The following is a 26,121-nucleotide window of genomic DNA, read 5'->3' on the forward strand; positions in this document are numbered from 1 at the left end:
TTTCGTTACACACACACACACACACACATACACACATATATAGATGCATATACATATGCTCACACATGTATATATACATTTTATCTATATCTTAAAGTATCTTTATTTTGTTCCTCACATAAGTGGAAGTAAAGAAATAGGGCTTGAATATTATACATTTCTAATAAAAATATTTCAACTGCATACAACATTTTTATTGACACCCTTTGAGAGAACTAAAAGAAGGCCAGTTAGACAATGCTTGCCCTTCACAATCAAATATTTTTCACAATACCATTACTAAGAAGAAATAAATGAATTTTTGTAACTTTTCTTTTTTGGTAGTAATACAGACATGCATTGGATAGTCAATCCATATCAATATTTCTCTCTATTTAACTAACTATATCTATCTCTCCATCCATCATCTATCTTTCCCTTCATATCATTTATTAATGAGTCTAAGATTTAAGATGAAATACAAAGGATGCTTTTTTGTGTGTTCTGTATGGCTAGAGACAGTCCCTGACATATCTATTGTTTCCCCTCTCTCCTCAATTCTGGAAAACTTTTCTCAAATACATGTCTTGCTTTTAGTAGAGCCTGGAGGAGAGAATGCAGTAATTTGTCAATACTGTCATTGTTATGTTCTGTTCTTATATGCACATATTTCCATACCTTGCAAGTTTAATTAAGATCTTTACCTACATTTTTTAGACCATGCACAACCTTGCACTTTCTCCATACAAATTAATCCTCCCATTAACCCACTGAAGAGGATTAAGTTCTTTAACATGACTCTTGCTTTTGTGGATCCTATGCTAATTAATACTTATGTGGCTGTCTCTTTGAATCATAGACTAGAATGCTATGCTACAGGGACATCATTCCCATTGTCATTTTTTTCTTTTTCTTGCTGAAAAAGATGTGACTGATGGCTCAGAATTAATCATAATCTATGATCTGTCAGTGCTAGATATCCATTACATGATCTAGGACTACTGCAAAGAATTTCTTAATCCTTCACTACTTTTAAAAAGAGTTTTAATGTTCTTTTCTATGCAACAAAAATAAGATCCAAAGTTAAATACATGAACTCAAACTAGTGTGTGACACAAGATCAGTTGAAACAGATTGTACTACATTTTAGGTGCAAATTAGCAATCCTTCATGAGCATTTTTTAAACAACCTTATTGTACAGTAATAGTACTTCTCAGAGACTTTCTACAGAGATCACTTCTTCAACCCCTCTATTTGTGCTTCATTCTCTAACTTGGAATAACGTTTTCTGTCCTATACAGGCTTGAATTACTAGTTTTCATTCTTACTAGTTGATTACAATCTTTTGCCTTTTCACTAATATGTGAGGAAAGTTTAAAGCATGTTTGTGTGCGTGCATGCGTGCGTGTGCGCGTGCACCTGTTTAAGCTTTTTCCAGTCAAAGTGGCCATGGTCTGAGGTTAATTACAGTATAAAATTGTGGCTATGTCCTAAAAGCTGCAACTTACCTTAAAAATATGGTCTTCTTTGGTTTTACAAGTCTTTTTTGTATGGAGAATTATTAACAAGGGGAATGCTAGGGTGACTCCCATTACTTCTTTTGTAAATTCTGCTACAGGGAGCTGAGACAAATTCTTAAACAGTAGACATTGAATCAGATTTCATTTTTGCTATCACTACTGAAAGGAGATTTATCATACATTTTGTAGTGACACATTGTTATGCAAAGTAAAGCCTCCTTTTTCTAAGACTATATGTTATATCTTTGACGTCTATATATTTACCTACTAATAGTGATAATTTAATGTAATTTCTAATTAAATTGCTACAACCTTCATGTATGTTGATTTTGTAAATGTACCGGGGGGTAACTTACTTTGCCACTTGGATATATTTGTCTGAGAAACTAAATTGGAAAGGACTCTTGTTGGTATTTTTCTTCCATATTTCTGTACATATCATTTATAGATGCAAAATTCCGCTTGCAGATTCAGGAACAGCTGCTCCTGTTTAATGTAGTCATTTGATATTTCATATGCTCAGATAAAGTACTGAATTCCTACTGGGCAATGAGAAATAGGTTGAGGATGTTTCTGATATCAGGAACTAAATAAGAATATGAGAAGAAAATCACCAACAATGCCGACAATTTTTAATCCTCTCTGCTTGCTTTGAACCCCTGAGGAGGCTTATAAGGGTGGGGTGATGTCCCCAAACCATAAAGGAAAGTAGATTCAGAACCTTTTTTTTTCTCTAATGTCCCACAGGGGAAAAAGATGTAGAGGAGAGTTTCTTGTTTTATGCTTGTTTCTAATGTTTAAATTCAAGCACCAAGACTACACCCAAAAGGAGTACAGCGTATACATTTCTCTCAAGTTTCTTAAAGGTACCAATTGTTTTTTCACATGATAAATGCCATTTAACTTTATCTCGGATAATACTGAAATCACAAGAAATAAAAGTCAAATTACAGTATACTGTATATTACCACATGACATTACTGTAAGTCCTGTTACCACAGGGAGTCCTAAGAGATAGTTGATGCACTTACAAATCCCAGAAAAAAATACAGATCCTTGGTCTGAAGAACGCATTTCACAATAAGATATTTACAAATCCAACAGGCCAAGTTTAAGTCCATGTGAGTTTTCCACACACATTAAAACAATCTCCAAAACTAAGCATGCAGCTGAGTAGTAAGTTAGAACGAAAGCAGACAGCTCTATCCTCAAATGAAGCAGTTGCTTAGCAGCAGACAGCAAACTGGTTAAAAGAGCAGTAAGTATAGTGCAGACAGACTCCCCATTTCCTCTGAAAATACTGCTTGACTTGAAATGGCCAGTTATCATCTGCGCCCAATTTCTTCTTTATATAACATGCATAAGACTAGGAATCAAAAAATTCATTTTAAAATTGCTGACACCTTCACATTTATCAAATAGTATCAGTGAAGTTGTTGCATATTTTTCTCAAATACAAACTCAACCTTCCCATTTGTTTCTGAATATTCCAAAATGTGAAAATGGAAAGAGGAAAGAAGGAAAGGCTGAAGTGGAATGTTACCATATTTCATTTTGCTACTTCTAAAACAGGGCAGGACTCTTAAAACTTCTTGCAGAGGAGACAGGAGACTTTTCCCGTGAGAAATCACATTGAAGGTTGGATAATAATATTGGGTTTCTACTCTGTCCCCTTTAAATTTCCTACATCAATTCCAGTGAACTCATCTTCATTCAGTAAACACATATTTATTGTAAGCTCATAACATGTCATGTGTATATGTTCCTCATAAAGACTTGCTAGTTTTGATTTCATCAATCCTTATTTGAGGTTGTTAATATTTCCTAACTACCTAGATGAAAAAAAAAATTGTCCATTAAAACATGCAAAATTAACAGTTATTCTGTATCTGAGTCCCGAATTACTCTAGCAGGCTTTGATACTTTTCTATCCCTTTTATTTTTTTATTTTCACAAATTGGCAGTAAATTTTAATTTATGGCTGGCAACAGATCTGCAGATTGTTTTGGCATAAACTCAGAATACACTCCCCTCGCCTTGTTTTCCTACCTAGGTTTTTGCTGATTAATACAGTGAAAGTCTCTCATTCACGCACTGACCTTGCTTAAGTCTGCATAGCTTGCAAGAATTAGAAGAGAATGACAGTATTGAAAAGGTGACACAGCTGCTGATCAAAACAATTCTCAGAACTGATGGCGAAGAACTTACTGAAATTCTGCTTTTTAGAATATGATCTTATTTAAAAACTTGTGAAATATAGTATTTGTCTTGTTCACCATTGTAGTAATAGCAGCTAGAATAATGTCTAGTTTATAGTTGGTACTCAGTAATTATTTGTTAAGTGAAGTGATGAATGAGCAATGCTAATATTTTTATATTGGAAATCAGAAATTGTAGTTTTTCATTTGGTTCTCACAGTGCAACCTGTATAGACAAGTCATTTTACCTTATTTCTTTGTCTAAAAAAGTGTAACAGACTAAAATAGAAAATTAAATTTCTAAACAACTTCCCATTCAAAAAAGGATGTGATTTCTACATTAGCAGAGCCATTTTAACGTAAGTACTTAACAATAAACAGCATAGAAAATAAACTCAATTTAGGAGTTACAAATGATAAAATGACTCATAAAAAAATTCTGAGGTCACAAATATTTTCTTTATCAACACTAGAAAAGTGCTTTATAAATTTATCCTTCAAAACCGTTTATTATTCTTGACAATAAGCATACATAGGTACTAGTAATTTACATAAATCAGAAATTCAGAAACTTTTTCTTAACATTTGATTCTCATTTTTCAAACATGAATGAAGTACATGTGTTTTTAATATTTGCTAACCTTAAGTTGAGTCTACAAACAGAGTAATAGCAAATTAGGCCGTAATCATAGATTGCTTTTTGGGTCCCATTTACTTTCTAAACCACAATGAGTTTTGGATTTCATTAAGAGGAAATGTGTGTCTGCATTGATTTTAGATGGAAAGAAGCTATTAAGGAACTTACCATAGACTATCTTTACAACAGTTATTTATAAATCACAATTAAAATGTGTTCTTATAAAAATAAGAAAGTTCAAAATATTTCTAGTGACTAATTATAAGAAATAGTGGTATTAAAATGAAGTTTCCAATCTCTGTATTTTTAAACCCTCTTTAGAATGATTTCCTTTACTACTTTGAATATATATATGTATATATATATATATATATATATATCAAAATATTTCAAATAAGGGAAAGTGAAATATTTATTGCATTTATACAGAGATAAAGCAAAAACATGTTTGACTATAAAACTTTCCCATGCGTTTGTATTTTACTTCATCATAAGTATTTTCTGGCTGGGGTGTGTCTGTGTGTATAGACAGATATGTAGATACATAGTTAGAATGATAGATAAATAAATGACCTATTATTTCTTAAGGTTGGCAAGGGAACTAAATCAAAATTAGTTATAATACTTCCATGAGAAGATATTTAAACAATTCTCTAAAGATAAAATCATATTTAAACAATTACAAATAACTTTTTTTCTATTTTCATAATATCAATGTATAATGTTACATTGGACAATTATTATTTTAAATGCCAGTCATTAATTAGATAATTGGTTTAGTTGGTAATAACTGGCTTAGTGCTCAATTCATGTTGTTATTGTGTTACTTCAGAAGGCAAGGATCTTGGGATCTTTAATTGCAATAATTAAAAACGAGGTAAAGAAAGTAAAGAATAGAAGTTAGAGTAACAGAGAAAGGATCAGAAAATTGTTTGATATTCCTTAGCTCAAGGGAAAACCCATATACCATATATCAAATGTTTCTGTTCTTTTGGATTAAGTTCTAATTTTCTATAAGTGATCAAGATAAACAAGTAAAAATTGGGATATGTGTGGACATTTCAGTGTGGTCACTATAATAACATTTTTGAATATCATAATCACATGATCAGACAATACTACTTTAAACACTTGGTATATGCATGGTTAGAAATTAGCTTATGCAGATTCACACATAAATACACATTAACAAAAACACAATTCAATTTAGCAAAATATTTACTAACCTGATTTTTATCTTTAACAATGGATTATAAATATTTTCTATGCCAATATATATTAATTGACGTAACTATAAGTATTGTATAATCTTTAATTATAGGATATCACATAATTTATTAGTCATTTATTAGACATTTTATGTTTTTCTTAACTTTAGACTATTTTATGCAAAGAAACAATGAGATTTGCCACCAAATCCTTAAGCATAGGAATTCCTCTAGACTTGTAAGACTGAAATAGTATAGGCTTGAATGTGAGTCATTCACTGGTGAATGTTATTCTATGCCACTAAAAAGCACATAAGAGAAACATTCAAGCAATGATTGGGATTTCTTAGGTGACTCATTCTTTCAGTGATTCTTGAAGAACAATGCTCAGTGCAGGACACATACATCTTCTTTAGGCATCTTGAATGTTTCTTCTTTTGCTTTTCTTGTAAGCTGCAAGAAAAAGAATATTGCAGAGGTTCTTGGTGGTGTTTCTCAAATACAACCAGTATGTTACCTTCTGACTTGCAGGATCCTGTACACACCCATGTATGAACACATGGCATTATTAATTGTGTAAAGAACCTCTGATATAAACTTTGCCTAATCAGAATTCATAGCGGCAGTCTTGAAAGAAAATAAAGTGTAGACTCCTTAAGAGACTCATCTCATTCTTTCTCAAGACAGCTAGGCATCTGGGTCTAACCTGTGAATGATATATCAGGTAAACAAATATGACATGCATACCTTTAACCAGACACAGGCAATAATTAAAAAAATGTTTCCCATGGGAGAAAATTGAATGGGTAAGAAATAGATTTAGGAAAACAAAATGTAAGTGCCCAGCTCTGGAGAGGCTAAAGATGTCTCTTTGTAATATATTTTGTCCCACTTCAGCCAGTCAAGATTTGACTACATTTATAACTCAGACTGAGCTTATTTCCATAAAGATGAATCAAGATGCAAAATTTTCCTAGGCAGTAAGTAAACTCTTTTTCCTCTGAATATAACATTATGGATTTCTTGGAAGCCTAATGGGCAAGTCTTCACTTCCTCCAAGGAGAAAATGTACATTCCTGGTTTTTACTCTTTCCCACCCCAAACTAAGAGCTGCTTCACCTCAGAGAAGGCCCTGAGTTGACAAGATCAATAGGGTGCATTGTGAGGCATGCCAAATTCTTTGAATCACATATTTCTCTTGTGAAAGAACAATACATTTTTTTTCTGGGTTGAGGAAATCACATCTTTAAAACCAGCCAAACGTTGGCAGGCCATAAGGTTAAAAAATGTAGTTTTAAATTTAATAATTATAACTACTTTTTATTGACTGTCTCCTATGTGTCAAGTATTGCATACCAGGAACACTATCTATTATCTGCCATGTATTACATACCAGGACCACTATTTTTAGCAATACAATAATTCTACCAGCAGGTATTATTTTTCATTTCTCAAAGCCAGGAACTCATTCAACAGCTGTGAGGTCTGGTTCTGGCTTCTTTTTAAATTGGTGCTCTGCAGTTTAACCTGAACAAGTACTACTGAGCCCTTAAACACACCAAAATTCCTTGTTTGCATGCATCAACCATTTTTACAATAAATTAAAGATGGATTGTTTCATCAATTTGCTTCATACTATAATAGCCATGTACAGATTCTTAATTCATATACATCACCACTCTCCCTCCCATCAGACTGATAAATTATATACAATTCTGCCAATCAAGACTTAAATGTCTTTGAGTCAAAGTAATTCAGAAAGATTTTCATAAGTATCCATAGTTAAACATATCACTCCAATTTAGTGTCTCATTGTGAATCATTTATACTAAATTTACATTTTTCTTATTCTCACTTATGAAGTGTTAAAGAAATAGTATAGTGTATGTGAGACAGACTCTAATAAGCTAATTTGAAATAGTTTTGGAAAACAAGGTTTTTCTTTTTCTTTTCAGTGTAACAATTGTACTAGGTATATAGTAGATGCTCAATAAAAAATTGTTTCAAGGACCACCTGCAAGAACTGCAGGATTAAGGTGTAACTGGTGGTGCATGTTTGAACATTTATTATGAGAAAGAAATAATTCTCCTTAAAACAGTGTTAATTATGTTTAAAAATATTACAGATGTATTTTTTCTTTTTTACTTCTATGAAACATATGCTTCTTAATGGTTTAAAAGACATCCAGAAATGCTTTATAAAGGTTCAAGAACCATCTGTTTCATTGCTTTTCTCTTATGTCTTGACTTCTTTTTACTCACCAGAGTTAAAAGGGATTCTTCGAGAGATAATACCAAAGATACATTAAAATCTATGAACTTTTTAGTAGATCAATTACTGTAAAAGCTATGTTTGATAGTTGTCCATAATAAACAGTGTGGTTCCTAGTACTGTCTTTATCACAAAAGGATATTGATAGGTTGAGGGCATATTGAAACATAAATGGCAAATATTTGTGTTATTGGCATTCCCTGAAGAGTTAATACATATATAAGAGAGTAACACCAATCAATAAGCATGGTAGCATGATCTTTCTTATCCAGGAAGAAATACATTTCAGATATTAATATACAAGCTTAGCTTGCCTTTTCTGTAGCACTCACCTTGGCACATTTCAAAACTTTTGAGAAGGGAATGATGTTCTTGAGATACATGTGCATGAAGGTGAAATGTGCTACAGTGGCAATTAGTACCATTTATAATTATAGTTTATGTGATGCTGGCATCAGTTCATTGAAAATGTACTGAACTATCAACTCATCTCACACAGATCATTGAACAGCAGTAAAGTGATATCATCTTACTCCATTATGACTCTGAGCTGGATTTGAACCAGTGACTCACAGGAAATAGGCTCCATTCTGTTATCAGTCTATCAGTACACATTTAGAGAGTTTCACTATACCATTTTGTTTCTAACTGCAATCATTTTTCTTTGAAATGGATACAATCTATAAATTGTCTCTTGAAAATTTTAGGTACTAGAAAATGATTATATTATACATTATATAATTGTATATTATATGTATTTTAAGATATACATTCATCATTTTATTAATTCCTAATTAAAGTAGTCACATGTGGCATGATATTTAAAGGTCTTTTGGCTGCTAAGCAGAATGAAAATTTGGTTTATTCAAATAGTGCAAATGTACTACTCTCATATAATTTCCTCAGGACTAAATCTCCACCCCACATAATTATAAATATTCTCAGAGATCACAGCAGCTACAAGTGCTTTTTCCAAAAGAAATAAACCAATCTGTGCTGAGAGAAACATTAAAATTTATTTTTTATTTTTTATAAAATAACATTTTTTTGGTAAACATTACAATTTATTGCAGCAACCATGTATATACTTTAGGTCACATCAGAGAGTGACATTGGGCAAATAGCTGCCAAAGGGATATTCCAAATACCTTTCAACTAGGATATTCTATTCTACTACCAGCCTAGCCAAAGACTAGTAAGATATCTAGGCCAATGGGAAAGAATAATTTCTAATTTAATCTCTTTCAAAATAAAGTTTTCTTTTTATGTATGCCAATAGCAATTGCATATAACTTGGTTATTTAAAATAATAATTTTAGCACAGCTAGCTCGGTCAATAGACCCTGAGACTCTTCAAATAATAATTTTAATTAATTATTCCAATATTGTTTTAGGACATTCACATGGGCATGGTGTCCTTTAAAAATAGCAGGCTGGCCAAGTGTAGTGGCTCATGCCTGTAATCCCAGCACTATGGGAGGCTGAGGTGGGTGGATCACCTGGCATCAGGAGCTCAAGACCAGCCTGGCCAACATGGTGAAACCTCGTCTTTACTAAAAATAGAAAAACTTAGCTAGGCATGGTGGTGGGTTACTTGAATCCCACCTGCTCAGGAGGCTGAGGCAGGAGAATCACTTAAACCTGGGAAGTGGAGGTTGCAGTGAGCCGAGATCACACCGTTGTACTCCAACCTGGGCAACAGAAGTGAATTAGTGTTTCAAAAAAAAAACCACAAAAAATAGCAGGCAGTAGTGCAGGAGATATATTGATTACAAAAATGACCCTAAAAGCATCAAGTAAGCACAGTGTCTGGTCATTCAAAATAAATGAAATGTTGCATTTTCTAAGTATTTATTTTTATTTATCAAAAGCATATTTGCATATTTCATCTTATTTAAATTTTTCTCTGTAACTTTGTCAACTAGTGTAAGTTTTGTTTAGTTTTGTTTTGCCTTTCTTGTTACACTTTTCAAAGTCCTAATGTTAGTTTTAAGGTCTTGAATTATACAAGATTGAAATTCCTTTTGGTATTTTGCTGATTGGGCATTACGTAGTAAATGGCAAATAATGAATACTTGTTCTTAGCTTTGTTCCTAGTTTTGTTTATTTTGCTTTTACATTGTGTCACTTGTTGAAAGTTTTTTGATTTTGTGTTCCGCTAGGCATGTTTTATTTGGGAGGAGTGTTAATCAGCATGTCCTGTGGTCTTCTTTGTAGTCGCAGCGCCGTGTTACGTTTCACCTCCCTGATGGCTCCCAGGAAAGCTGCAGTGACAGTGGTCTAGGAGACCACGAGCCGGTGGGTAGTGGAACCCTGATCTCACACCCTCTTCCTCTGGTTCAGCCACAGGACGAATTCTACGACCAGGCCTCTCCAGACAAGAGGACTGAAGCAGATGGCAACTCTGACCCCAACTCTGGTGAGTCCCCTTCAAAATATTAATTGCTTGGAGTTGTTCTGGTTTTGTTGTACACTTGAGCTTTCGACAGTAATTGTTGAAGGGTACAAGGATGAACATTTGGTTGTTTTTTTGCTGGCTTTATTGTTGTTGTTATATTTTTTTTTGAAATATACATTTAATATGCTTGATATGTTTTTGGTTGTTAAATTGGATGTGTCTTCATTTTACGAACCATTAAAAAAGAAAAAAAGTGCTACAAATATAACTGAAAGAAGCCATTTGTTGCAAGATATTCTGATGTCAAAGATGTTACAATATTTGCACACATTTTAGAACTGCTAAAATACAGTTAAGTAGAATATAGTAAATGAAAAAAAGAATTACCTATTTGCATATATAAATGTCCTATGAAATTTGATTTTCAGTGAACGTTTACAAAAACAAAGAAGAATATTAGGTTTAGAATTTGTCTAGTAGGTTTTCTGATTTTTACCAGAAAATTTTTGAAAAAGGATTACATCATGATTAAAATAAGTATAAAAGGAGATGACAATTTGGGGGTTGTATTTCCTTTATCATCTATTTGAATTCTTGGATAATTTGCTTTTTACTAATATGTTGAGTGAGATATATTTGGCCAAAATCTTTATTCTCCACATACCCGTACCCCACTCCAGAAATCATTGCCTACTCCAAATAAGCATTGTTGGGGGATGTCTTCCTTGGCCTTTGGAGGAAATCTTGATCAAGTGCTAAAGCTTTTGCTAATAAAAAAACACTGACTATTTTACTTTTACTAAATACATAAAAGATCATTTCATCAACTGTTATTTCCAGTCTAATAACCATAATTTCTATTTTACTTAGCTTAATATTATTTTTGGGTGGAGTATGTTCATGGTGAGGAAAGCTATGCACGTGTGGGAGCTGGAGATATATAAGACATTTCTATACATTTCCCTTAATTTTGCTATGATCCTAAAACTCCTCTAAAAAGTAAATAATACAAGTAATAATTATAGTAATGAATCTAAACTAATCAGAGAAAAAAGAGTTTTTGTCTTTTTTTTGTCTTAATCTTGAATATGCTCCAAACTAGCTGCATGAGGTGGGAAATTGAAGTATGATGACTTTCTCTTACTTTTCTAGTTATTTTTCTTTTTACTGTTTCAAACATGAAAATATCTCTGGCATTTCTACAGTGTAAGTAGGAATACCAAAAGGAGGTAAAACATACAAAAGGGCTTTCTCAACCAGTTCTGTGCTAGTAATACTGCATTGGTGTTCTCTGACTTCCAGCACTTTAAATTGCCTCTTTTTGTCAAAAAAAGGCAAGAGTTCTTTTTTAAGATATGCCTCCTCCCAATCCCCAGCATGTCCCCATCTTTGGAAATCTGTTCTCATTGGCAAATATAAGGCATGCAAAGTTACATTTTATTTTCTCTCTGCCAAGATTTTCTCTGCTGGAGGCAATCTTTCAGGAGGATCTAAGTCAACTTCCTGCTAGCTCTGGCTTTTGCTATTTCATGTCTTATGCCTTGGTCACATAAAGAAAACATAAGTTCATCTTTTGATTTCACATATCTAGAGGAGCAGGGCATACCCAAAGAAGCCACCTCTTATTGCACTGAATTTAGGAGAACAGGAACTATCCTCTTTCAATTTCATGATTTTGACCAGTGCAAGTACCACTGAATCTGAGTGGGTTCATTGAATCAACCTTCTCTTGACTTCTGTGAAGAGGTCTGTGTAGGTGGAATTCACACAGCTCTTTCTAAACTGCTTTTCTAGTCTTCAACTTCACCCTATTCAATTTTAAAACATCTCTTGTTAGAGTAAAACTAAGAGTCTATCAGCTGATTCTTGACCACATATTCTGTGTGTGTGAGTGGTTGGCTCTTCTTGCCTTTGGGCCTCAGACAAAAGCAAACAAGAAAGAGTCCCATTTGAAAAATAGTTGCACAAATTGTTTTAGGATTTGTCTATAGAATTTGCCAAAGTTGATTTATAAAGAGATCTTCAAAGTATTTGGAGTATGTGCTAGATAGAATATTTACAATCATTAAAATTAAGACAATGTTTCATGAATTATTTTTAGCCAGAATAATGAAATATTTTAGATGCATATGCAAGAATATTCATGTGCAGTAAATTTAATCAATGAATTTTAGAAACCAATGAATATCTGGGTAAATTTTTGGTTAATTAATTAAGAGATTTAAAATTTATTTCAACTAGAAAGCAACAGCAGCTTTTTAAATTTAAAAGCTGTAGGAATAAAATGAAAGTGGTATATTTTATTTGCCATAGAATTTTTTATCTGTCAGCCAGAGCCAACTGAGAAGTATCTAAGTACAGAAAAGAAGTCACCAAATTATGTTACATATACCTTCACATTACTGAAAATATATTTGGAGAAAAGTACAACTTAGGCTTATATGCAAAGGCTCACTTAAATATGTATTATGGCCTAGAATGACATCATGTGCTTATAGCCCCAGTTATTAGAGAGGCTAAGGCAGGAGGTTCACTTGAGGTTAGAAGTCCGGGGCAGCAGTGATCTATGATCATGTGGCTACATTCCAGCCTGGGAAAAAAGCAAGACCACCTTTTCCTCAAGTGTGTGTGTGTCTCAAAAAAATATGTATTATAATAAAAATGTGGTTTATGTTTTATAGCTTGGTTTTTAGAAATAGTAAATTCTAAGTTAAAGGAAAATGTATAAAGTTATGAAAAATTTATTGTTCAAAAGAATCATGATAATATTTCATTTCATTTTTGTTTGTCTGTTTGTCAGGAGATTCAGGGATACTTTGAATACTATAATCAGAGCCTAACACAGTCTAAGATATATGTTCAAGAAAGAAAAAAAATAAAACATGAATGAAATAAAACTAGCAGGTTGTTGATGGTTGGTAAGTTCATCTAGACCAAATATGTAGACCAAATGGACAGACAAGTTTTGTTTTGTATTTGTTTTTGTTTTTTAGGCTAGAAATAATTTTTACCAATATGGCTGTGCTTTCTCCTAAGCCCACAGTTTAAAAAGTCCACATCTGAGTTTTCCAATCATAGAAAAGGGAAAAGAAAAAGAAATATTTTGCCTAGCTTTTAAAGTGTGTTTAAATTAAGCTGTCCTAGTCCAAAATGTTATCCAGTATGTATAACAATTTACCCAATGACTTCGGCCTAGGCAGTAGCAATGGGCCAGGGGCCAAATGGAAAAGGATAGCAGAGGTTCTAGACTAGGAAAATAAAAGCAAACAAACAAAAAGCTTTCAAACTAGCTTCAAGAAATCTCTAGAATTTTTAACAATCTAGTCACATGGGGAAAGATACCCAATGGACGGCACAACCTTGGGCAGTCCAACATTCACCCAACACAGTGACATCACTCACAAGAATAACAATCAATAAAATGTCTTTAAACTGGACATTTAAATGTCTTTAAAATGTCTTTAAACCCAAGAACAGGGCTCTTGGGTTGTAGGAGTGCCTTATTGATGATTAGGAAGGGGAAAAAAGAGAAAATGGGGAAGTGAGGGACCCTGAGAGCCCCTCGAGGCTAGCAGTTCTCTTGACATTTAATGGGACATAAAATTTTAACCTCCTTTGTAAATGTCTAGAGCAGACTTAATTAGAATGGCCTAGAAATATTAAGAGTCAAACTGAATGTTCATTCCTATTAAGATAGAATTATTGCATATTATCTTTAAATTTTGTGGTCACATTTTTTGTAATTAACTTTGAGAGATTTGTAAAGTGAAGTACAGTGATATTGATGCAGTGATCATCTCTAGAAATAATCTTGCTATTTAGTTCTCTATTTTCCCCTTTGAATTCAGTGGAGATTTTGACTGGGGTATGATAATTCCTGAAAAGCTCTGATTTTATAGCAGGTAAAATGGATTTCTGTTGGATGTCAGTATTATCAGTAGAAATACTAAGTAATTTTTATGGTACTTATCTAGATTTCTATTTTTTCAAATATGGTTCAAATAAAAAAATAATTAAGAGCTAATACTAATTTCCATAGTAACTATTTCCGTTAGGTATTTTTAAAAACAAATTGCTACAAATGCTAGTATCATGTGGAGATACTAGTATCATATGCTAGTATCACGTTTACATTTTTGTAAACTTCAAGCTTCAATATAGGTTCTTGCTTTTAAATACACACACACACACACACACACACACACACACACACACATACCAGTGACATTTGATCTAACAATACTGATCTACAATATTCTACTTTATTGCTAATTTTATACTTTTGGGTTGTTAGAGTCATCAATTTTGTATTATACCAAACTCTTCATTAAAAAAAAATAAGTAAATGATGGAAGTATTTACACACAACGTGAAAAATACGTTGCAAATTAAGCAATAATTGATAGGTTTTGTATGAATGACATTTCTGTAAATTAAAGCATTCTCTACCATGTAACGTATGACTCATATGTCACTAATTTTTGTGTGCTGGAAATACAGTTTTCATTTTTTTCAAAACTTCTAATCGCCATTACATTGGTATGACTGAAACTTCACTTCTTTTTTACTTCAATTCCAGAGGATCATTATCATCAAAAGGAAGTGCAAAGTTCTCAACCCTGGGTCATCTGTCCGCTTACGTGTCCATTGTCTCCTCTGCCTAGAGGGATCTCAAATTAGACTGCCTTCATTCCAGTCCTCCTGGAGTCTTTAGGAAATTGTTGATACCTCATGCCATAGGGAAGGTGAATAAGTTTCTGTGAGCTTATCTTTTTTTAAAAAAAAAATTAATTTTTTTGAGACAGTGTTTTGCTCTTGTTACCCAGGCTGGAGTGCAATGGCGCGATCTTGGCTCACGGCAACCTCCGCCTCCTGGGTTCAGGCGATTCTCCTGCCTCAGCCTCCTGAGTAGCTGGGATGACAGGCACGCACCACCATGCCCAGCTGATTTTTTTTCTATTTTTAGTAGAGACGAGGTTTCACCATGTTGACCAGGATGGTCTTGATCTCTTGACCTCGTGATCCACCCGCCTTGGCCTCCCAAAGGGCTGGGATTACAGGCATGAGCCACTGCGCCGGGCGAGTTTATCTTTTGACTTCCATGTCTGGATGGACAACATGAATCATTACTCTTGGGGATATTCCTGACTCCCTGGACTCTAGGATGTAATCTAGCCTCAAGGACACTCTAATTTTAGTCCTCTAGGTTTCTCTGAGTTCTGCTCAACAAACATGATATAGAATCTCTCCTCTTTATATTCCCTCGCCTTTTACTTCTCTTTCTTCTTCCCAACTTAGTTGAGTGAATGTATTTAACAGCTAGGATCAAGGACTCCCACTGATTTTCTTGATATTTTTTCCTCAAAAGTGCAACTCCTCTACTTTCTTTTTCCCTCACCAACAAGAAAAATAAAATCTCATGATAGGTTTACAACTCCGCAAATCAACTAAATACTTTCCTACTGTTCTTCATCCTATCTCCTCCTAATCTAATCAATGAATATAAAGCCAATATCTAGTCCAGGTGCTGTGGCTCACACCTTTAATCCCAGCCCTTTGGGAGGCTGAGGAGGGCAGATCATTTGAGTCCAGGAATTTGAGACCAGCCTGGCCTACATGGTGAAACCTGGTGTGTACTAAAAACACACACACACAAAAAAAATGAGTCAGGGGTGGTGGATGTGCCTGTAATCCCAGCTACTCAGGAGGCAGACGCAGTAGAATCGCTTGAACCCAGGTGGCAGAAATTGCAGTGAGCCGAGATGGCACCACAGCACTCTAGCCTGGGTGACAGAGTGAGACCCTGTTTCAAAACAACAAGAAAAAGCCAATATATGATGGCAAAAAGTGGAGTAGGCAAAGGAATACATATATACATGTATGAAAAAATAAACCCAACATATATTAACATTTCAAAATTAATATCAAAAATAATTGTGTAAAATTATTGATAAAAGGATCATATCAGCATTCTATTTAATATACAGTGGATAGATATAAAAATGATAGACAAAAATAATTATTTCTCTTTTACCATGTTTTATAAAAACATATGTGAAGAACTTCCCTCCATTAATTATTGACTAGCCTGAAATACAGTTCTTACAGGAAATGCGACATTCATACTTGATTTGAATATCAATTTACAGAATGAGTTGGTGCCCTAAAATCCTCTAATGAGGATCTAGAATTCTGTTCGTTTGTTTCTTTCTTTGGGATCATAAAAGATACTAAAATTTTGAGATAATTGTAGATATAAGAGTGTGGGCTGGCTTTTAAATGTTATTTTAAAATTATTATTTGTGAGAAGTAATAATGGAATTGTATTTTGTTTAAAGAAATATATTATTGATAGTGATAGATTAAGAAGAATTTAAAAAGGGAACAATATAATGTCTGGAATTTGCCTTAATGTCTATCAAAATAATAATAATAATGATGGTGAGAATACATTAAACAATAGAATATTAGTATTTGTTGAGATTTAGTAATGGTTATATAAGTGGTTATTACTCTATGCTTTCTAAGTTTGTATGTGTTTTAAATTTTACAAAATAGAAAGATTAAGTACATAGTGGCAGACTGGTATAAAACTCAGACTCAGTATATGAAATACATGAACTCACATTTTATTTCCTCTTTCTTTCTCTATTGTTTTGATCCAAAAGTAAGGTTTACTGTACACTGTACATGAGTATAGGCAAATGTTTTTGTATATAGCAAGCATATTTCATACATTTAAGTATATTTCTAATGAAGTCGCAATTAAGCAGAGATTTTCAGTAATTACATATATATTTGTAAAACTAGAACATAAACTGATAACTGCTCCCATTAAAGACCTTTTAAGTAAAATGAAGTCTTTCAAAACTTCCCTCTGGAGCTTAGTAATAAAATTGCTAACCACAGATCTCTGTGCTATTCTGTCTGTAGGGTGCCCAAGAGAAGTTGAAGGTAGGGTATGACTGGTATCCTTCTGCCAATCAACCAGATAGTGTCTCTGTGTTCTAGATATATCCAAGTCCTAGAGCACACTTAATCAACTGCCCTACATATGATGCACACATATGCAGTATTTATCGCACTGAATTTTGTTACCTTTTACTGCAGGCAAAGATTTATTCCATTCCCAAGTAGCAGTAAATCATATTTACTTAAGTAGTTGACTCATTAACATGATCATAAACTTTATGTAAAATTCAATGAAACCATTAATTCTAAGAAAATGATAAAATGATTTTCAATTGAGGATTCTTATTTTTTAAACAAATATAACTAGGATGATGAAAGAATTTCAGTAATTTAAAGGCAGACAAAAACAATTATGTGTTCAGATCAGGAACAGTTATTACCACTAATTCAAAATTAAGTCTTAATCTTGTCCCATTGAGAATCATGAATAGAGTTATTTCCATATCTGATATTTCTTTAAATGTTATTTTAAAGAATTTTCTGCTGTTTAATCATGTGCAAAATTATAAGTTATATTTACTTTGAAAAGCCTGCCTTCATGTACCTCCGACTTTATCTAGACTGTTATGAAACATTTGATGAACTTCTCAATGAGTATAGTTTTCATGCTGGAAATTTGTGGTTAACATTTAATAAGTCCTATTTATGACCCATGAATTCATTCTAGTAAATATTTTGATACATTGTATATGATCCTACACTAATACTGTAAATAAGATAGTATTATAAGTAAACTGAAATTCAGAAATTAAGTTATTTGTCTAAAACTACTGAGAATGACCTGGGTTCAGTGGCTCGTGCCTGTAAGTTTAGTGATTTGGAAGGCTGAGGCAGGAGAATAACTTGAAGCCCGGAGTTGGAGACCAGCATGGGCAAGATAACAAGACCATGTCTTTAAAAAGAATTTAGGAAATTAGCCAAGTGAAGTGGTGTGTGCCTGTGGTCCTAGCTACTGAGGAGTCCGAGGTGGGGGTTTGCCTGAGCCTTGGAATTTGAGCTTGCAGCAAGCTATGATTGTACCACCACACTCCAGCCTGGATAACATGACAAGACTCTGTCTCTTAAAAAAAAAAAGAAGAAGAAGAAGAAGAAGGAAAAAAAAGCCTATTTAGCCAGTAGGTAAGCCCCAGAATATAAATTTAGGAGTGTCTGACTCCATAGCTTTTGCTATTCAGAGAACCATCCTTCAGTGAAAACATGAATTAACATAGTATGTGCCTCAATACAATCACTACTGGGATTGCATTTTTAATTATAGGGCATAATCTTGTTTTTAAGAAGAAGTTTGAGAAATTAAATGTTAACACAATGCTTTGGTCAAATAGTTTGCTGATATGATAAATAACTTGTGAGAGACCGATTTCTGCAGTTTTTGGTATTTTTGTTTTGCTTTGTTTTTTGTTTGTTTTTAGTGTTAAATTAATAAAAATTTAGATCTTAGTAGGACCCTACAGATCATCTGGTATAACAGTTTTTTATGCAGAGGCATTAGAAAGGAAAGTGCTTTGCCTGAAGCCACATAGTTTATGAGTCTACAATAAAACCCGTATATGCCGACTCCTATATCAGTGCTCTTTTCACTGGAGCAATACTTGATCATGAACCTTATATCTTTTCCTCAAAGAAAATAGGTCCAATTATTTGATTAGAAATTGTCTCTTCATTAATCTCTAAGGACTGTTTGCTCATTTCTATTCTTCATACCTAACCAGGTCTTGCATATAGCAGGCTGGCAATGTATATTGTTTTGACAGAGTGAATAAATGTGTTTCACAAATACGTGAGAATGTAATCAGACAAATTAAAAGTGTTCTATCAAGACAAAACCAAACAAACAAACAAAATTTAGAAAGTAGTACATCATGTTAACTGTGGGTATCTTCATTTCCTCTTTTTATTGTCTATATTTTCTACAATTTTAATAATAAATTTAAAATTATAATTTTATATTGTAATGAGGTAGCATACAGAGAAAGATATTTAAGGCTGAGAAAAAAATGATTTTTAAATTTTTATATAAATATAATTTTACCTTCAAAAAATAATCTTTCTATTACTCCTAAAAATACATAATGCATATGCTTAGAAAAATTAAAAATTTTTTAAAGATTGGGCATGAGAGACAAGCTGTCATTTGGGAGGAAAACCAAATTTAAAAAAAAGACTCTAGAAAAATCCAGAAAGTAGAATTACTCTTTAAAATTCCAGTCCTACAAAATTGTGCAAATTTTAACATGAAAGAAAAAAAGAAACACTAACCATAAGATACCTAGGAAATTAAACACAAATTTGATTTTTTGTCACAGGGTTATATGAAATACTTTTGTGAACCTTGTTTCTAATTTCTGTTAGTATCTTAAGTTGAGCAAATTATGTTGATCCAAAGAAAATTGTTCAGAAGTTTCATATTGTCACCTGCTATATTCACTTCCCCATGGGATTTTTGTAATAAATTCAGAATGATCCTACAATAGTGGCCTCTGAGTTGATGAATCTACAGTTCCTTAGATAATCGTATAGGAAAAAGATATTCAATTACATTGAGATTTAAGTTCAAATGGAAAAAAATCTATTCTAAACATTTACCAATTAATAAAAACAATTTAATTATCTTTTTATTATATGACACTTTTTATTCTTTGCTTTTTTAGATATAATTTTTCCAAATCTAAGTTCACTTCAAAACTTATCTATTGCTAGCTATTTTCACCTCAAACTCAGAGAGCAAACAATTTTCTAGAATAAAAACATCTAGATTGCAAGTTGAATAGACATCAACGTATCTCTATCTGTTTTCCACTGCTGCATAAGGAATTACTACAAACAGAAACTTAAAAGAACACACATTTAAAATCTGAAATTCTCTGTATATTATGAGTCTGAGTATGGCTTAGCTGAGTCCTCTCTTCAGGATCTTACAGAACAGCATGCTCATCTGAAGGCTTAATGGGGAAGAATTTACTTCCAAGATTATTCAGGTTGCTCACAAAAATCATTTTCTTGCAGTTGTAGGACTCAGAGTCCCATCATCTTGCTGACTGTCAGCTGGGGATTGCCTTCAGCTCTTAGAGGCCATGCTCAGCTGCTAGCCACATAGACATGTTAACATGACTACTTAGTTCTTCAAGGCCAGTTAGAGAGACATGGTCTCTATAGTATGTCTGTATCAAGATGGAGTCTTATATAATGTACCATAACCATCAGAGTGATTTTCCATCATCTTTGCTTTATTCTGTTGGTTAGAAGCAAGCCTCAGGTTCCACCTACACCCAAGGGGAGGTGATCACAAATAGTCATAAACATCAGGAGGTGGGGATCATGAAGAGTCACCCTAGAGTTTGTCTGCCACAATCTATATTAAACGTTTAGAACTTACATTAAACTTATATAAATGTTACTTTGATCTATCTTAGTGTACATTATTCATTTGAGGTTTACATGATTTACCCATTTTTAAATTCATTTATCTGTTCATTCTGCAAACATTCATGTTAAGTCCATTATGTACTAGGTACTATGTTAGGTTTGGGAGATAGACATTAAAATCAAGACTCGGTAAGTTTAAACAAGTTCCAATTTAGTGCAAGAGTTCTTAGTCTGTGTTACTTGGTCCAAGAGGACCACAAGTAGGTTTTTAGGAATCTGTGAGGCTCCTGAAATTGTTTTGCAATTTTCTTCTATGAGCTATGAAGCTGTGATGCTATGAAGATTTTATAAACTACAAAAAGACAAAAAGAAAAGAAACATTCATTTTTGTAGGAAAGTATTAGATAACAACAAAATTAGAATAAATACTGGTAAGTATACAAAAAGTGGGTTTTAGCATAGAATGAGCCTTGGATAAAGAATAAATAAATGTTCTATAGATAAAGTGATGCTTTAAACAAGTGACATGGTATGAACAGACATTACCTAAGTAAAATCTGGGTGTATATGGTTTGTATGTGTTTGTATGCAGTGTAGAATTCTTTGTTCTATCAAAGGTCATGGCCAGTAGGGCAAAGAAGTTAAAATTTCAGTGTCTTCAGAGCATATGCATGTAAAATTAGTATCAACATGGTCTTTAAGTCTCAGATACTTAACCACCAAAATGAGATTACTAATATCTGAGCATATTCTTATAAAAATTAAAGGGCCTGATGCTCAATAAACAACTGTTCAAGTAAATGACAGTAAACAAATTGTCACTTACTAGAACAGAATAAATGGATTGAAAGATAGATTGAGACCAGATTTTGAATTTTGGAATGTCTAGGATAGATTTCATTTGGATATAGGAGATAAGAGAAAAGGAAAAATTGAGAGTATTTCTTTGGTTTGCAAAATTTATTGGAAAGTAGCATAATCAAAAAAGAATATAAAATAAAATCAGATTAGGATTAACTTTTTTCTTTTAATTTTAAAGTCTGGGCCACTGGGCAAGATTATTTGGAACTAGAAATGTGATTGGAAATTGGAAATTGAAAACTGACAGCATAGAAAGTGAATAAAATTCTGAGTATGGTAATTGGAAGAGAGAGAAGGAGTTTAAGAAGGAAATCTTAAGCTTTGCAAACCTTATATTTAGGCCAGGCAGAGGTGGGGGCAGGATGGGAGCTAAGATCAAAAAATTAAGAACCTACAGCGAGAAAATTATTTGAAAGCTCCAGGGATATTTGAGCTCTACACATTAATGTTGGATTTTTTAGAGGTAATGTAGAATTGCAATTAAGAACACAGACTATAGAATCAGACTAACCTAGATCCTAACTTATTGACCTCAGAGCCACAGGGTTGCTGGCATATAATACAGGCTTAATTTACAGAGATTACTACATTTAATTATCATTATTCTTATCAATAGGTATTGAAAAGGTATAGAAGCAGCAAAACATGTATCTTCATCATTGTTTGAAGCTTAAAACATTACCATGGTAAATTCTGAACTATTAAATCATTGTTACACACTTAAAAAATAAGTAAAACTCTAGAAAATTGTTAGTTTCAAATTCTAAAATTTTATTTAAAAAATTATTTTTAAGTAACTTTTTCTTTGTATTTATTGTGCTTGATGGGGGCTCTAAAACATCCATTTTCTAAAGACTAATACATAGTAAAACATATTTTTGTTCCAGTGTGTTCATTGTTTTTCTTAAAGACAGTTATGCTCACTTTATTACTTTAAAGGATTTCTTATAATATTAACTTTTCACAGTATATGTTCATGTTTTACTACCATTTTATTTTAAAAGGGGGTACCACAGGATAATTTTCTAGAATATTACTTAATGTAGTTAAGCTGTTGATATAAAACAAACAGGGACACAGTTTTCTCTGCAAAAAGTTGCCAATCTCATCAATTTCAAATATGACTTTATTTCTAAAACAAGAATTATCTTTGAATGTTGTTTATTATAAAAAATTTAAGGTTAGTAATATTTTATCATTTTAAACTTCTTTAAGGGATCAGTAAATATAGTGTGTTTAGTATGATGGAAAAATCTATAGTAACAATATGCCTCCTAGTGTAAAGTAAGGGTAATGTCAACTTTACCTGGTGTACTACTTGTAATCTCATTTCCATAGTTGCTGTCATGTGATCCATTCTTCTAAGAAGTAATAAAGAGAAAAGGCATTTACTTAACCCTGGATATGTAATCTTCCCTACGGAAGAAAATTATTATTTGTATATCCGTGTTTATAGTAATTTGAGAGTGGTAAAAATGATAGATAAGTGGATACTCAAATCAGTAGCTATATCTAAAAATAAAGAAACTTGCTGATATCAGTAACTCTTAGAAGTATAAAATACCTCAAAATAAAGTTGTATCACAGAAAATGAAATTGCTAATTGTAAAGAAAATATTCTTATAAAACTAATGTATTTATTTTTAGATACATACGAACATACACATGCTCCTTAAAAATACATAAAATTATCTAGAATTTCAAAACAATTTGAAACTTTTGAAGAAACCAATTTGTCTAATCTCTCCAAAACTTACCTTAATGCTATTTTGACAGGTATTTCTGCCAGTGATTAAGAATTACTCAGATTAGTGCATCTGATAAATACATGAGTGCCCAGATTTTAATAACACTAAGGTTTTCAGACAAAATATATAATGTCCAGTTATTGCAGGACTTTTCCTTAGTTCAGCTAAAGGGGAGGTTCTTTGTCCCATGGCCACAAAAATTCAGGCTCATAGACAATTTGAATGGTGAGTAAGACAGGGTTTTGTTGGTGAAAAGGAAAAAAAAAAGGAGAAACAGGGACTCTCACTAGGCCAAAGTCCCTGCTAGAGTGTTTCTCACCCAGCCTTTGAATTTCAGGTTCCACTCAGGAAGTGGAGGCGCCAGGCTCCTCTCGGTGGCAAACCTCAGGAACTCCCTGAGGCTCTCCCTCAGTGGGCAGGCGGCTTGGAGTTTCTTCAGGGACGCCCTCTGACCTGCCTGTCTCCTTCCTCCCTCTAAAGAAGTACATCTGCCTGGGCATGGTGGCTCAAGCCTGTAATCCCAGCACTTTGGGAGGCTGAGGCGGGTGGATCACGAGGTCGAGAGATCGAGACCATCCTGGTCAACATGGTGAAACCCCGTCTCTACTAAAAATACAAAACATTAGCTGGGCATGGTGGCGTGTGCCTGTAATCCCAGCTACTCAGGAGGCTGAGGCAGGAGAATTGCCTGAACCCGGGAGGCGGAGGTTGCGGTGAGCCGAGATCGCGCCATTGCACCCCAGCCTGGGTAACAAGAGCAAAACTCCGTCTCAAAAAAAAAAAAAAAAAAAAAAAAAAGAAGTACATCTAACTGCCTTTAGAGATAAAGACGAAGACCAGCTTCCTGCTGACAGGGGGTGCTGTTTCCGGGAAATGGCAGTCAGAGCTTCCTCAGAGGCCTATCTTCTAAGGGTTCCTGGCAGATGAGGCCATAGTCAGAGACGCCAGTTGCATGACTGTTTGGAGTTTGATGGCCTGAAGGCAAGAACAGACAAACCAGGCTATTAGAAAACATGTATCAAAATGAAACAAATAGAGGAGTAACAACAGCTAAAAAATTCCAAGGCCCTTTACCAGTTTGCACAGGGAGAGGTAAGCCAAAAATCTGACTGGTAAAAACAACAACAACAACAACAAAAACTTTTACCCTTTTTGCTGGTATGTTGGGCTTCTAGGTTCCCTTCCCTTGAGCCCAAGGTTTGAGAAATTAACTCTTTCTAGTTTGGAGGATGCATCTGAGGGGAGTGTCCTGTAGTAGACACAATTACCTATCAGTGAAGAGAGAACTGAGAAGAAAGGAAAAAGAAGGCATGTTTAAAGAAGTTCCAAGTGTTCAAGATGTACTTGAGAGGGTCACATACTGAAGGTGAATGGCTACTCATCTAGAAAGAGGGGAGCAGCCATCTGTGGTTCACTTCTCTTCCTAGCAGGTATGCAGGGTATGTGAGAGAGAGAGGGAAGAGTGCCCTCTTTTCATCTTCCATCCTTGCATCCCCAAGTTCCAGTGACTTTGGCAAGTGCCACCATGAGCGCAGAAGCGTCTTGCACCCATGTAGCAGCGGGGGCTAGAGAAGAGGAATTAACTGCTCTCACCTATATCTCTTTCCCACCTACTGTCAGTAGCCTTGGCGTTCCCTAGACCTCATTTATGCCATGGATATTAACGTGGCCTTTATCCACGAAACAGGAAGCCTGGGCTTGGCTTAATCGGCAGGAATCAGCCACGCTAACCTGCGCTGTGACTTTGCATCTCTGTTGCCATCTGCCTCTGGATTCCTTAGATCCAGTTTTCCCTTCTAGGGATTTGGCCTGAAGCTTGGAATTCAGTCTGGGACAAAAATGTGTCTGGGGGGTTGCATGGACTCCTTATCATGAGCTGATTGCTAAGGTGAAACTTCAGAACTGAGTCCTCCTCCAACAAAGGAGAGGAAACAATATCTTGTGACATACTCAGATACCTGGTGGCTATAGTTACGATTGCTAGGATTTGTGTGCATGGTACTTGGCTTTGGCTAGCTCCTTTGGTCCTACTTTCCCAGAAAGGAAACCTCCAAGTGATAGGCATCCTATTTATTCCCATCACCCGGCAGGACTTGCAGAATACTTGCTCAGAACTAAATTACTAATCCAGATTTTTACATTACCCTTCCTTCTTGTTCTTTCTGAGCTGCAGCTGGAAATTGCTGGTTGGTTCACAGGAAGAAACAGGGTTAGTCCAAAATGTAGGAAAAACTTAAAAACAACTAATTAGTTTAGAATTTAATGATGAATATATGGTAAGTTTTGAAACATGAGTTCTCTCTCTCCAGTCCTGTTTGTTAAAAGACAAATTAGATAGGAATGAGTGGTTTGCAAAATAGACTTTAGTCTTATACTTGGCCTGATTATTTGTATAAAGCACAGCAAGAATAATTATTTCTACATAGGCCTTTTGGATTGGCTTTGATGGAAGTCTGTTCCATAAGAATCTCAGATATGATCATTTAAAGCCAAGCCCAACCATGGGTTTATATCCTCAAATACATGTGAGTTGGGTGATCCTCTCCTCTTAAGGTCCCAAGATAAACTTAGAGCTCCTAGACTGTTAGAAAGTTAACATTCTTTACTGACCACAGGTCAGGAATCCAGTCAGGTACTGCATAGATAAGGGTATGAGGCCAGTTTCCCCACTGGGCTTCTATAAGCTCTGTAAGTCAAGCTTGACTTCCTTAAAGGGAAGCATACCTGTTAGTCAAAACCTTAAGGGAAGCAAACATGTTAGTCAAAACCTTGACAAAATTATCAGATTTTCCAATTGTGTACTGTCGCAAAAGGAAAATTGATCCTTATTGTACTGAGGCAAACAACTGTATTGCCATAAGAATACTCACAGATATTTTCCAAATTTTATAGGAGCCAGGCAGAGAGAAACAAGCATACTCCAAATTTTGTTCATAGGAGTTTACCTTACTAAATTATTAA

At 34.0% G+C, this 26,121-nt stretch overlaps 1 protein-coding gene across 6 annotated transcripts in view; it reads left to right on the forward strand.

Moving 5' to 3' along the window:
- PCDH9 (protocadherin 9) overlaps positions 1-26,121 on the forward strand; it is a 912,415-nt gene that overhangs the window by 570,358 nt on the left and 315,936 nt on the right. For 3 of the 6 annotated variants that reach the window (XM_003927200.4, XM_074387637.1, XM_003927201.4), the window contains one exon: positions 10,033-10,234. In XM_003927200.4, the coding sequence (XP_003927249.1) occupies positions 10,033-10,234 (202 nt within the window). The remainder of the gene's footprint in view (positions 1-10,032; positions 10,235-26,121) is intronic. The other 3 variants (XM_003927202.4, XM_074387638.1, XM_010337930.3) reach the window with 1 other exon arrangement.

Source organism: Saimiri boliviensis, chromosome 16 (genome assembly GCF_048565385.1).
Source record: "Saimiri boliviensis isolate mSaiBol1 chromosome 16, mSaiBol1.pri, whole genome shotgun sequence".
Classification (NCBI taxonomy): Eukaryota; Metazoa; Chordata; class Mammalia; order Primates; family Cebidae; genus Saimiri; species Saimiri boliviensis.